The sequence below is a fragment of the Phaethon aethereus genome (genome assembly GCF_964289735.1).
Source record: "Phaethon aethereus genome assembly, chromosome: 1".
Classification (NCBI taxonomy): Eukaryota; Metazoa; Chordata; class Aves; order Phaethontiformes; family Phaethontidae; genus Phaethon; species Phaethon aethereus.
In genome coordinates, this window is record NC_138575.1 from 120,654,842 (window position 1) to 120,668,205 (window position 13,364).

At 36.0% G+C, this 13,364-nt stretch overlaps 1 protein-coding gene across 1 annotated transcript in view; it reads right to left on the minus strand.

Annotated features, from left to right (window-relative positions):
• BRWD1 (bromodomain and WD repeat domain containing 1) overlaps positions 1–13,364 on the minus strand; it is a gene marked incomplete at its 5' end in the record, with an annotated part of 58,803 nt that overhangs the window by 26,762 nt on the left and 18,677 nt on the right. The window contains 12 exons of the mRNA XM_082011335.1: positions 2,767–2,878; positions 3,328–3,410; positions 3,520–3,644; positions 4,023–4,130; positions 4,248–4,364; positions 5,627–5,822; positions 6,715–6,800; positions 8,908–9,048; positions 9,997–10,087; positions 10,935–11,118; positions 11,859–12,044; positions 12,479–12,704. Coding sequence (XP_081867461.1) covers positions 2,767–2,878; positions 3,328–3,410; positions 3,520–3,644; positions 4,023–4,130; positions 4,248–4,364; positions 5,627–5,822; positions 6,715–6,800; positions 8,908–9,048; positions 9,997–10,087; positions 10,935–11,118; positions 11,859–12,044; positions 12,479–12,704 — 1,655 coding nt within the window. The remainder of the gene's footprint in view (positions 1–2,766; positions 2,879–3,327; positions 3,411–3,519; positions 3,645–4,022; positions 4,131–4,247; positions 4,365–5,626; positions 5,823–6,714; positions 6,801–8,907; positions 9,049–9,996; positions 10,088–10,934; positions 11,119–11,858; positions 12,045–12,478; positions 12,705–13,364) is intronic.

The following is a 13,364-nucleotide window of genomic DNA, read 5'->3' on the forward strand; positions in this document are numbered from 1 at the left end:
CCATAACCTAAATCCTGAGTGAAGAACAGAGACAGCATATTGCAGTTTTTCCAAGACAAGAGTCACAACCATTTGTGTTTAAGTTGTTTTTCCACATTTAAACAGATGTAGAATGCAGTGTATTTCAAAGTCTTTTTGCATCCAATGTATAAAGCATATGAATGCAAATTAGGAAGCTACTCCTGCTGAACCACATGCAGATTCTTGGGTAGACAAGATTTGAGGTTCCTGAACAAAGGATTGTATTTACAAAAAGAGCTAAGGACCCAGCCAAGTTCCAAAACCTAACTATACCTGCAAAACACTCCAGACATTTTCATATACGTATCGTAGGAATCTTCTCTAGAAGAGCTGTTTGTTGGTCAAGGTAGAACAGAGTCACATTCTCTACAAAAGCAGCACAAAAGAGCTCTCTTTTGAAAGTGTTCTTTAAAGAACACTGCATTCCTTACCTGTTCACTTAAGCTAACTTCAAAACAGCTCTAAACTTTCCTCTGTTAAAGGCTAGTGCATTAAAATACTGGAATATCCTTCAGTGTTCACAGAAGAAAGGAGTCTGGGAAATTGGCTACAGGCTCTTTTTCATAACTGAAAACTTGATTTTGAACTGGCCAATGAAACAATCAAAAACCCCATCTAAACTCAGTATTAAGGAACAACTGTGGTAACATAACAAAACATATGAAAGGTATAACATATGGAAGATAACATATATTCCCCATGGTAGCATATCAAAGGGTTTGAGTTATCCAACAGATAAAATTTAATACTTTGAAATAAGATTGTCATATTTTCATACTGGTGTCTGGACTCAGTGGATTTTTACTCTGTACATCATTTCACAAATCAAGGGAAAAGATACTAGCCAGTAGGTTGAGTATTTTTACCCCTACATCACCTTGCAGGAGATACGCTCCAAGCGTACTATCTCTCATGCCTGGGACATGAGTAAGATGTCAGTAAGCATCCAGCACCATGTCAGTTTGTCAAGATCCTCTCTTTAGGTAAGAAAAGTGTCTGAACGAGAATGAAATGAGGGCAAATCAGTGTGCAGATAGTCTGAATTTCAGTTTTCTGTCTGCATGTATTTTTTCATTGTGGGTAATTAAGCAACTGTCAGAAGGGAAAAACAAGTATTCACACATACTGACAGATCCTTTATACGTGGAGCAGTCTTAGCTTTATCACTGTCAGGAACATGAAGTCCTTTAGGGTGAGATGATCTGTTGTAGACACTTAATGTTGATGCCACTTTTATTTATGGCACATCAGGAGTGCCAATTTGCTAATTGGAGCTGTAGTAGCAAAGTGAAAATTCACTTGCCAAAAGCATACAGGCAAGAACTTCATCTGGAAGCTACTTACACCTTCCCAATAAGGAAAATCGACAGGATATATGACAAGTAAAGTAGATGAGACAAGGAATGAAAATACATAACACAATCTTGGCAGTCTCACAGAATTGTCTACAAGTGCTTCCCTTCTTTGGGATGAGTGACAGGTTCAAAAGCCTCCGAGTGAAAAAAAGTCCTCTAACAATGAATCTCTGAATATCAAATATACTGTAAAAGACATGGGAAGAATCTCTTGTCATGATAGGAATCTTACATATTCACTGATTATTCTCCTTACAGTCCTCCCTTGCTGGGGGAATCCAAAGCAAGCAAGATCCCAGAACCATTCCAGACAACTTGGACAGGGCAGGACAAAGACAATATCCTGATTCTGAACACTGAGGTCCAGAGTTATCTTTCTTCACCTTTCTTCTCCTTTGTGTGAAGGACCTCTTTGTTGATATGGAAGAAGGTGCACAGGAACACCACTAATGTCAAACCATCATGGGGGGATAGTAGGGAGTAATTTTTCAGAACATGCCTTGGTAAAGAAGGTATGGGACCAACTGTCTCGTTACCAGTTTGACTCGGATGTTCCTGGCCTTTTGTGTTTAAGCAGTTACTTTTTTCTACTTTAATACCCTTGAGTTGCTCAATTTGCCATGTTTTGAACAATGCACTTGATATTATATGTCTTCATGTAGGCAGTATTATCTCTTGACAAGCAGACTGGTCAAAGGGATTTGTCTGTTACAGGTAACACAGGGTTACATTATCTGCCAGGTATCTAGCTAAATATCACCCAACAAGGAAATCAAAAGGTGAAATTGCAAGTGGGATCTACACAATAGGGAATATGGCAGAATACCAATAGGCAGTGAAGAGACTCAAGTTCCATCTTCACATGAATGTGTCAAGCATGAAGAGAGAAAAACACTGGCAAACATCCTTTACAGGAGTCTCAAGTGATAGCATGAGATCATCTTATATGTATATTTGCTCCTGTGGACTATAACGTGAAAGACGGAAGTGTGAGAACTTGAAGCATAAGGATTGTGATGTCAGCAACAACAGAAGAGATTCAGCATGCCCCCATCCAAAACCAATTATCAAAGAAGAACAAGAATTAACGTACACCGGAAATTGCATTGCTTGCTTCGTGGAAGAGATTCTGCGCTAGTCATTACACAAAATGATTTGTAAATGCGAAAGAGGTGAATACCTTCTTTTACCATATTAATATTCACTAAGAGTTGCCGTAAGTTATTACATACTCACACTGTGCTAGATTAGCAACTTGAAACCATTAAGAAGTGATAATACAACCAATAAAATAATTTGAACAATGTATCCATTCTCATACCAATAAACCACTATGTAAGAGGTAACCCACACTACTTACATTAGAAGTGTAAGATCTTTTTATACTTACTTAACACTGTAACACTGAAAGTGACTATCTGGATATTGAGGCTGATACGGTTCTTGACCCAACACTGTTCCAAACCACCATGCATCATCAATAATGGATCGGAACCTATCAGCTAGAGCAAAAAAAGTCTGCTCAGATATTCTACTAAGAAAAGTTATTTAACTATGTTTTTTCTACACGCAATTAGAAACACCTTTGATCATCGTATTTCAGTTTCAAGTTCTAAACCCAGTGATACTCAATAAAAGATGAGACAACTTACCATGCCAAAAATATTCAAGTGCTAATTCTAAATACTTTTGCTACTTAGCCATGAAAGAAGAAAAGGGAACACTAGAGTGTCGATATATGTTTTGAAGACTGGATCTTAGCTCTATGGTAATCCCTCAAAAATGCTTAGCACAGCAGGACTCAAATTTCTCATGGGCAAAGAGAAGCCCTCTGTAGTCGGAGTGCCCTCTGACATCACAAGCAAGTAGCATCTAGCATATTCAGCAATTAGCCAAGGATAAATTTTTTATTTCAAAATAGTTTAGTCAAATACTTGGAAAACAAACTTACAAGCTTGCCAGTTCCTTTGCCGTGCTTCGTCATAGAACTGACGTAATATAAGGAAGTCAATAACGTCTGGCATATCATGGTATCTAGATAAAAAAAAATAATCTTTTCATGTGTGCACCTTAGGGCTTTAGGAAGAAGCTTAAGAAGAAACATGTTTTTAAATGCTTTTCAGAAGAATAAGGATGCACATACCTGATGGAAAATGATTTGTCTGTATGTTTTCCAGTGGCATGATCTATAAAGGCAAGCTTGAGGCAACACAATGTGGGAGGACCAACTTCGTATCTAATTCCAACAATTTTTACCAATTCCTGATCCTACAGGTAACAAGAGTTTCAGCAAGTATTATCTTCTGGACTATGCACAGAACTATTAATTTAATATTAGTTAACCAAGCACATGAACTGTACCCACATCCAGAAAGCCAAGAATATTGAAACCGTATTTGAGATTTCAATGGAAGACAGTCTGTCAGACTTGGCAACTTTAACATTGCTTATTTATATTCGGGCTTCCTACAGGTAACTCTGAAGACACTTTGGTAATTGAAGACACTTTCCCCTATCATTTCCATAGGGAAACTTTTATGGGAAGTAGCATAACCTCACAAATCAATGTTTTGCGAACAGCATAAGACAACTCTTCATTCACAGACTACTAGTATTGAACCCCCAGTATCTTCAATGCAGACCTACCCTAAGAACTACTTTTCTCCATGGCTCCTTGTGTGGATTCAGTTCATAGATGTTATTTCTTCTAACTGCTTCAATGTAAGCCTCATGCCCTTGTCGGAAATATATTACCTAAAAAAAAACCCCCAAAACAAAACAAAAAACAAATAGTAAAAGTTATCCTATATTTGGTAACTATAATAATGCTAGTTAACACAAGCATTTAAAGATTTTAATCGATATTCATACCTCATCGCCCATCTGAGGAACAAAAGGGGATCTTCGAAGAGCTGTGTCTGTTATCCAAACAGGAGGATGCCAATCATATGATAAATCCATGTTTACTGGTTGTGTTGGAGCATTAGCCTTCACATTTAATATAGAGCAAAATTAGACATAATGGACACACTGCTGACATGACATCAAAACAACTCATTACATTTTAGTTTGGCAGACAGAATCTTCACTTACAGAACACTAATGCACACTTCCAAAATGTATTAGCAAAATTCCTCCAAGGTTTTGCTCAAGTTGTAACTGTATTTGTAGTACTAATACTAAGTAAGCATTCCTTTCCTATATGAAGATTTGAGTGAGTAGGATTGCTATTATGCAGGTCTTCAGAGAAACAAAAGTTTTATAATTTAGATGGCAATTTCAGCTCCCAATTAAAAAAAAAAAAAAAAAATCTATCAAGCTGCAAGAAACTATTTGAAAATGAAAAATTATGAGAGATACTGCACAGTAAATAACCATATTAAAACAGTTCCAAAAATACTGTTTTGGAAGAAAGTGAAAGGGGTGGGGGGGTGGGAATCAAAATTACCTCAAGCATTTAAAAAAAATATCTATTTGTCCCTTTATGGTAAAAAACAGCAAATAATAGCTATTTTAATTTTAGAAAGGATAATTATTTAAATTAACTTAAAAATTAGTAAATATTGTAACTTATACAATATTAAAAATGCAACACAGGTATCAATGGCCACCATAAATACAGTGACTATAGAATCACAGAATAGCTTGGTTTGGAAGGGACCTTTAAAGGCCATCTAGTCCAATTCCCCCTGCAGTAAGCAGGGGCATCTTCAACCAGATCAGATTGTTCAGAGCCCCGTCTAACCTGATCTTGAGTGTTTCCAGGGATGGGGTATCCACCACCTCTCTGGGCAACCTGTGCCAGGGTTTTGTCACCCTCATTGTGAAAAATTTTTTCCTTAGATCTAGTCTAAATCTACCCTCTTTTAGTTTAAAACCATTACCCCTTGTCCTATCACAACTGGCTCTGAGTTTTCAAAAAGGTACTTTACTTAAAACCAGTTTAACAGGGTTTTAGTCTAATATTCTGTACAGTTACTTAATAATCACATTTCCCCTTTGATACCAGCAACCTTGAGAACCCTTTTGATTTGAAAAGTGAAAATTACTTCATTTGGAATGCAGATTCTTCCATACAAATCAGAAGATACCTTCCATTTGGAATAGTCTCAAATTAAGGGTACACTGTATGTAGTGATACCAGCATCCTTATCCAATGGCAATAACAATTACTTTAACAGTTTCTAGTGAAGAGGTCTAAAAACTTAAGAAACCTATTAAAAAGCGAGCAGAAGACATTAACTGTATACCTCCCCCTGCTTTTTTGGTTTGGGCTTTTTTCTCCTTTTTCTTCTTCTCCTCTTTGGAGGAGATGATTTCTCTGCTGATACTTCATCTTCTGAAGTACTGCAATATCTGATAGCTTTCCGTCGTGAAGTCCGTACAGGAGGTTGTAGGTTAATCCCTGCATCAGCAATCCAGTCAGAGTATCTACTTGAAGAATCGCTGTCCATAGTGGATGGGGTCAGGGAAAATACAAACATAGAACCAAGCTGTCAGTACTTCAGAATGCTAAATTCACTTAGACAAATATCTGCAGATATTGATTGCTGTTGAAAACACTATCAAAAGAACTAAAATTACTTTGACCTGCTGTAACAATTACTTCACTTAATGTTTAACATAGTTTCTTGGGAACACAGTAATTCAAAGGATGTTTTTTAAAAATCCTCAAACCTGGTGAATTCTAAAAATTGGTAATTTTATCCAAGAAAGTTGGGCAATGAAATTCTGGACTAGTTAAGAGCCGTCCCTAAAGAACACACTAGCCAAATACTACTTAAATTCTTTAAGGACTGTTCTACAAACCTCACAGGTACACATTTGCTTTTTTTGTATCTGTCTGTCTCAGTATTTTTCAGTTCTACTACTACAGCTTTCTAGAAAGAATATCTAAAAAAAATAGAAAAGTGATTAAACAGTTATAGATAACTTCAGTTCTAAATAAAATTGTAACCTTATCAAAATTAAGATATTTTTTTTCCAAACATTTTTGTAAGAGTTAGCAATTGTTTGCTGCGTTACTAAAACAAAATGAAACCTAAAACCAAACAAAAAACCCCACCAGAACAAAACACACTATAAAAACATTTAAGACTATCTTCTTTCTCCTTGCCATCTAACAAAAAAGCAAAAGGATTTGAAACTACATTAGAAGACAGAAATGTTTTGGCAAAATGGAACACTAAATAACAGTACAGCATGTCAGTACAGTACCCTACAAAAAAAAAAATTATTACCTATGAAGCACAACAGAACTTCCATACAACTCTCAATTTGCCAAAACTCAAGTAAAACTCATTACAGTAAAAGCTAGGATTTATATGTTCGCTTTTACCTAGAACTATTGCTGTTGCTTTTCTTGTCACTTCTCCACTCTTCCTCTTCCTCAGATGAGCCAGAGCCCTCGCTTTCTTCAGCTTCCTGAATTTAAAAATACGCAGAGTCAACCCAAGACTTTGCTCAGAGCACGCGTTTTCAGGGTTTGAAATGTAAAACACATTCTCCACTCATGTCTGCATATTATCAAGTTAAGAAGAAATCTGGTAAAAAGAGTTGTTAAAATGGAAATGAAAGTTGTTTTTTTTGTAGCTGATTTCAACTTACCTATTAACCTCAGGAGTGTACTATTAATCATTAGCTTCTGTATATTCACTCACATTTTATTAGCCACATGTGGATACACCTGCTGTAGTCACTCTTCACAAAGCAACATTTCTATGCCCCCACCATATGACAGTTCTGTTTTTTTCTAATCAAAGAATAAGTTCACACCGTTCATCAGAACAAAGTGGTAGGCGATTTTGAGTCCTTCAAATTCCAGACTCATGATGTTGTAATTAGGTCATGTAAAGTACACAGTAAAATCTAGTTCACTAGAATGCAAAGGAAGAATTTAAAGATTGCAAGAGGAACAAATAAAGGAAAAGTATCACATCTCCCATCCGCACACAACATGGGTATATTCTGTTACAAGAGTAACACTTCTACGATTTTTTTTTCATTAGTTATACAAGTTAGAATCAGGTGATTTTTCCAGTTTTAGTATCAAATCATTGACCAAGTACTAATTGGGTGTATTCATGCATATATTTAAATGCAAAACTAAATAGTCAAGACACCTAATTTGTAATACATTTTGATGTAATTTCCTGATTGTTGTTCAACAATTTATCTGCATTAACTTCATGTTTTAAATGTGTTTTCCGTAACTGAAATGAGACTTAATGCATTGCTTACAACTCAAGTTATATGTTGTCAAGAAAAAAAAAAAAAAGGTAAGAAAACAAGATAAGATTTAACTTGCAACTTCAATTTCGATACTGTTTGAATTAGTCCAGCTGTTTGTTTGTTTGTCATTTTCAGAGTAACAAAGTTAACAGTTTTCCCCCTAAGACCTGTTCAACACTGTGTACACGATGGACAACACTCACTAAGCCAGTTCTTCTCTTTTATCCTACTATTTGTAGGATTAAAACAAAAAACCCCCATTTACATCAAAGGTCGGCTTCTTATAGTATTATTAGTTTTAGATCTAATAATACTAAAATGAATAATACTAACGTAATTTCTTCAAAAATATTTAATTATCTGTAGTATTTACAGGACAGTGCACATAAGTATTTGCATTTTGTGCGCTTGGCGTTTATTAGGTGCCAGAAGTCTGTCAACGCCCCTTCCACCCCATTCCCAAAATAAAGAAAACCTGAACTTTTCATTATATTTAAGTGATTTTTTTGTTTTTAAACACATAGGAATTCTTTATTAAGAGGCTAGAAGAGAGTCCATTTCCAGAGAATATCATTCTTCATCTTACTTTATATAATTATCTTATCTCCTGAAGGTCCCCCATTTTGTTCACTGTTCCCCCTTAAAGTGACTAATCAAACAAGTCTGACCTCCTCTGCTCCTTCCACTTCCTCCCCCTTTCCCAGTTTGGGACTATTTCCTTGTGTGCGAGGCAGGAGTGCTTGTACTACAGTTGTCTTACCACTGATTTACATCATCTGATAACACAACAGTCAAAAGCTCCTCCTACCCACAACAAAGTCCTGTTTCACCCCAAGCCAGGACTCTGCCAGGATAAACAGACTCCGTGGAAGAATCACATTACGAGACTGTAACAATGCTTTATCAAGAACCTTCAAAATTTCCAGTTTTAGGTGTATGCACAAATTTGGAGGGTTTTTGCAGAGAAACAGCATAACTCGTCTAAAATCCAAACTTCACTTTAAGCCAACCTCAGCATTGTACATCAGTTTTTTGCCTTGGGCTGTGGATTTGGTTTAGAAGATTCTCAGCAAAAATAGTTCAGCCATTTATAAAATGACAGGAAAGATTGCCATTACTAAACAATATATAACTAGGTTTGGGAAGTACTAACAATGATGCTTACAGAAATACTTTCCCTGGTAAGAGAGGTGGGGTTTTTGTTTGCTTGTTTGTTTTAAGAGAGCAAAGACACATTTACATGAAACTTCACTTACTGAGGAACTCAAGTTCAAAATACAGAACTTGGAAGAGAACTTACCTGCTCTATCAAGCCAAAGCAGTTATCTCTTTCCTCATCAGAAGACTCCAGTTGTTCAATGTTATTCCGTGTTCGGTAATTGGGATATTTCCTTCTATGCAGTCTACGTTTAGATTGTATTAATGAAGACTCAGAGTCACTCTAATTTATATAGGAAGTGAAAAAAAGCAGTTAGATAAAAGTATATATGTGGTAAACAAACCTATGTGGGTTGAAAGGATGGCTAAAAGCACTGCTGACTGTAAAAACTGAAACAGCCTTATCACATCACAGCCTGATCACGTCAAAACTTTTCATAAGAATTTTCCTGTAAGCCAATAGTTTTAAATTTGCTGTTCCCCATTTAAGATTTAGTAGTAGTTCTAAGAAATTGCTCTTCATAAACTACTGACAAGTTCATTCACATTACCTGATAAATATATTTACAGAATCAAGACATTAACTGCCTACAACATGCAATTCTGAGAGAACCAGAAATCCTCAACTCCCCCTCGTTAAGGGGATCATGCAGTAGAATTCTTGCATCAAATTGTTTTGTACCGTAAGACACAGAAAATCAGGCCACCGCAAAAGCAGTACAATAACCAATTTTAGCTTCTTACCTATCTCTTCCAAAGGACAGAAAATGAAAAAAATCATTCAAAATAGAGCAAGTCTGAAAAAGTTGACCCATACACAAACATTGTTATCTAAAGTAAAATGACTAGGGAATAGCAATATAGCCTGTAATTCTTCAAATATAGGACCTTGAACATTCTCACCTGCACCTCAATGATTTAGCATGGACCTGCAACAACTGCCTTTGAAACTTTAACTGCAGTAAAAACAGAATGGCCTGAAATCAAGCTTGCCTTTAAGAATTACTACCAAATGCCTTAGATAGAAGGAGGCAAGACTGAAAGAAAAAAAAAAGAATTCTGCATATTCACAAAAATAAATCAAGTCTTGTCCTGCAATAAGTGGAAGCTGAATCAGCAGGAACCTTTGAAGACCTGAAATTAAAACCTTCAGAAAGGTCTGCTTTCATTTTTCAAATTATGACTTGTCTCTGGGCACAGAATGCCCATCTTCCTAGAAGCTGCTGCATACCTTTTCCAATGACTCAAATGACTTTTTCTTCTCTGTTACATAAAGAACTCTCTCTTCTTCTCCTTTCGCAATTCGATATTCTTCCTGCTTCCTACAAGAAAGTAATGAAAATGTAATTCTACATCTGTTCTGACAATGCTGAAAAGTTAAATGATCCGTTCTCTTTAAAGGATCTATCTAAAAAACCCTAGCACCTAATTCCATTACATGATTAATTTCACACATTATTATTGTTCAAACACCTATATGTCCTCTCATTTCCAGAAAAGAGTAAAGATGATGGATATTAAGGAAGTCTTCCCTGCAAATATCAGAAGAAAATAAAACTTTTTCAATGCCACTTTTAATCCATATTTTTCCCTTTACAATCGTTCTTCCTCTCAACATGGGGAAAGCTTTTTAAAAACTTCAGAGATGTGGCAGCACATACAGCTGTACCATTAAAAAGTAGCATTTAGCTGTTATTAATTCTCCTTTTCACAGATGCATATTGATAGTACTTTTGAAAGCAACTAACTTTTAGGATTTCAAATGCTCAGTGCTGGTTCTGGTCATAACACATCAGCCCCTGAAAGTCTCACAAAAGCACAATCTCTCTGAACTCTTCCACGTAAACGAATTTAATGTATATCCCTTTATTTTGGAAAAAGCAAGAATCTAGGTAACCTAACTGTCCTATATTTAAAATATATTTAATATTTCAATATTTAAAATATTGAAAAATGGGAGAATCATCCTCTATTCAACTGGAGGAACCTCCATTTATTTTTGTTGAATGGACTTTACAAGTTTTTCAGTACAGCCAACGGTAACACTGAACTATTTCAATTTGTACCACAAATCCATTTTACCCTAGGTCTAATAGCACTAGATTTAGAAACAAGAACATGATGTGGTCTCTCTAGTCATATCTGCAGCCTAGTAAGCTGTCTACAGACCTGAGTAAGCTTGGTGGTATTTCTGGTACAACAACTCTTCGTCTCCAAGCCTGAAGGTCTCGTTCAGTAGCCATCTGACTTCGTGGAGCATTCTGATGCATCTGACGCACGCCTTCAACTTGCCCACTACGTCGCAGACCAATATTGGGAGGAGACTGAATATCAAAACTTGGTCTTCTAAAAGCTAAAATATACAAACAAAAACATTTTTTCTCAGGCTACACAGAATTGCAGCCTTCTTTCTTCTTACTACAAGATAAAAAATTAACACTTTACATATTTTTATCTCCACGATTGTAAGTATATTACTAGCTATCACCTTCAGGAAATTATCCATCTTGTAGAAAACATAGTGAGATTACAAGTATACTTTTAAAATGGTTATTTCTACTACTACTTTAATATAGTGAAAGGAAGTATCACGTGACAGAGGTGTTTTTCTGAACTATTTCAGGCAGCTCTGAGGCTAGCGAGATTCTAAAAAGCCACTTTTCCTGGAGCTCAGCTTACATAATTAAAACTACAAGGGCACAGATCAGAAGACTGTCTGGTTTAAGTCTGTAAAGAAGGGAGAGGGGAATCCAGTTTGGATAATGATAAAATACTTATGTCGCAAAACTTTCGAGAAGATTCAATGTAGCTCCTATAAATGTTACAGTACTCTACAAACATTATTAAATATGTAGCACTCCACAAGAAATACAATTAATGATCTTTAAAAGGAAATGCTAAAGGCTTTGTTTTGTAATTTAATCAGAGGAGTAGCAGTGTTTTAATGAATAAAAAGGTTTTAACCAGATAATAGTATGTTTAGGGAATCTTAGTCCCCAAAACAACACTGAAGTTAAAACCTGTTTGAAATACTTCATCAGTGTAATAAAAATGGAGATAGAGCAGTTACCTAACAATTTATCAGCAACTAACCTCTTCTAGGTGTTCCTTCCCCATTTTGTGGACCACTTGAAGCAGGTTCTTGATCAGCTCCAGTTCTTTGATCTTGTTGTAGTTGCAATTGTCTAATCATGCCATCGAGAATGCTGGGCTCCAAGCCTTGCTCATCCTGATCAATTGTCTGTTGGCCTATAACTTGTTCAACCACTTCTCCATCACCTTGCGAGTGTAATACAAATAAAATAAACATGTTCAGTTAACTGACTATAGCAAATTATTTAATCTCATTGTTCACATCACAGTGAGGCACAGCTAAACACAATGAAAACCATTCTTGGAATGATTCCAATTGCTTGTTCCGAAGGAGACATTTATGGCAACTACAACTCAAACACAGTTTGTGCATGTCAGTGCCCACAGAAAAGAAAAATAAGACATCCATTTGAACAATCGTTTTTTTTTTTCTTGTTTAACATCATATTCGCTGTGGGACCCTTCAGTGAATCTTTAGTGGACATAAATACATGACAGTTAGCATGTGAGAAAACAAAGGCATTTTTAAACAACCTATGACATATCTACTCTGTTCCCATTCACAATTACTACAGTGACTCTAACTTCTGGATGTAGGTCTTTAGTGACCCTGTTCTTACTTGTTGCTACATATCCAAGTTGAGGAATCAAATGTTCATCCGCACAGTTCTCTCTTCCTGGTACCAATCTTTGATATTTTGTTGGATGAGGGTTTCCATCCACATCTACTAAGAAGGGAGGGGGCATGAGATGAGGAGCCTGTTGTGTCTGCTCATCTAGGACGTAATTGTTAGAGTCTCGAATAAGTGGCCGATAGTCAGTGTGGAAGAACATCTGATCAGGAATCTAGAAAGGAATGAAGTTTTTATGTTATCAATTTGAAAAAAAAAGATTATGCTAAAGAACAGAGAAGAACAAGTAACACTAAAATATCTAAAATCTCCTTAAAGGTAAAAGAAGGGGCAAGTTCCCAATCAGAAGAGTTATACATAGCTACAATTAACCTGTATGGGTGTTGCAGTACTCTCATTTTTGATAGTGCTTTTGCAGGCAACGAAGGGCTTTCGGAAAGCAAACTGAGGTAACTTAAAGCAGCAGCACTGCTTTACACTTAGAATTAAAAATATTTTACATCTTATTCCAATTTTTTTTCCACACAATTAAGAAAAGTTTCCTAGGTTTCCATGCAAGGAAATCATTGTCTGAAGTTCAACATGAGCTCTCAAAGTTCTTCCTTAATCATGCAACGTCCACCAGAAATTTTTCTTCTGCAACTGAAACAGTCTGTTAAATCCATGCAGCTGAAGGAAAATTGTTACAGAAGTATTAGGTCACAGTCAGAATCTTTGCTCCTAGCTATAATGAGCAAGATGAAGAGACTAAGTTTCAATTTCAGCTAAGAATATAGAGCAAGGAAAATAATAAATCTTTAAAATGACAAACACAGAATTACCATTGCAACTTTAAAAAAATTGAGGGGGAAGTGAAGAAAAGCATAGGCCAGAA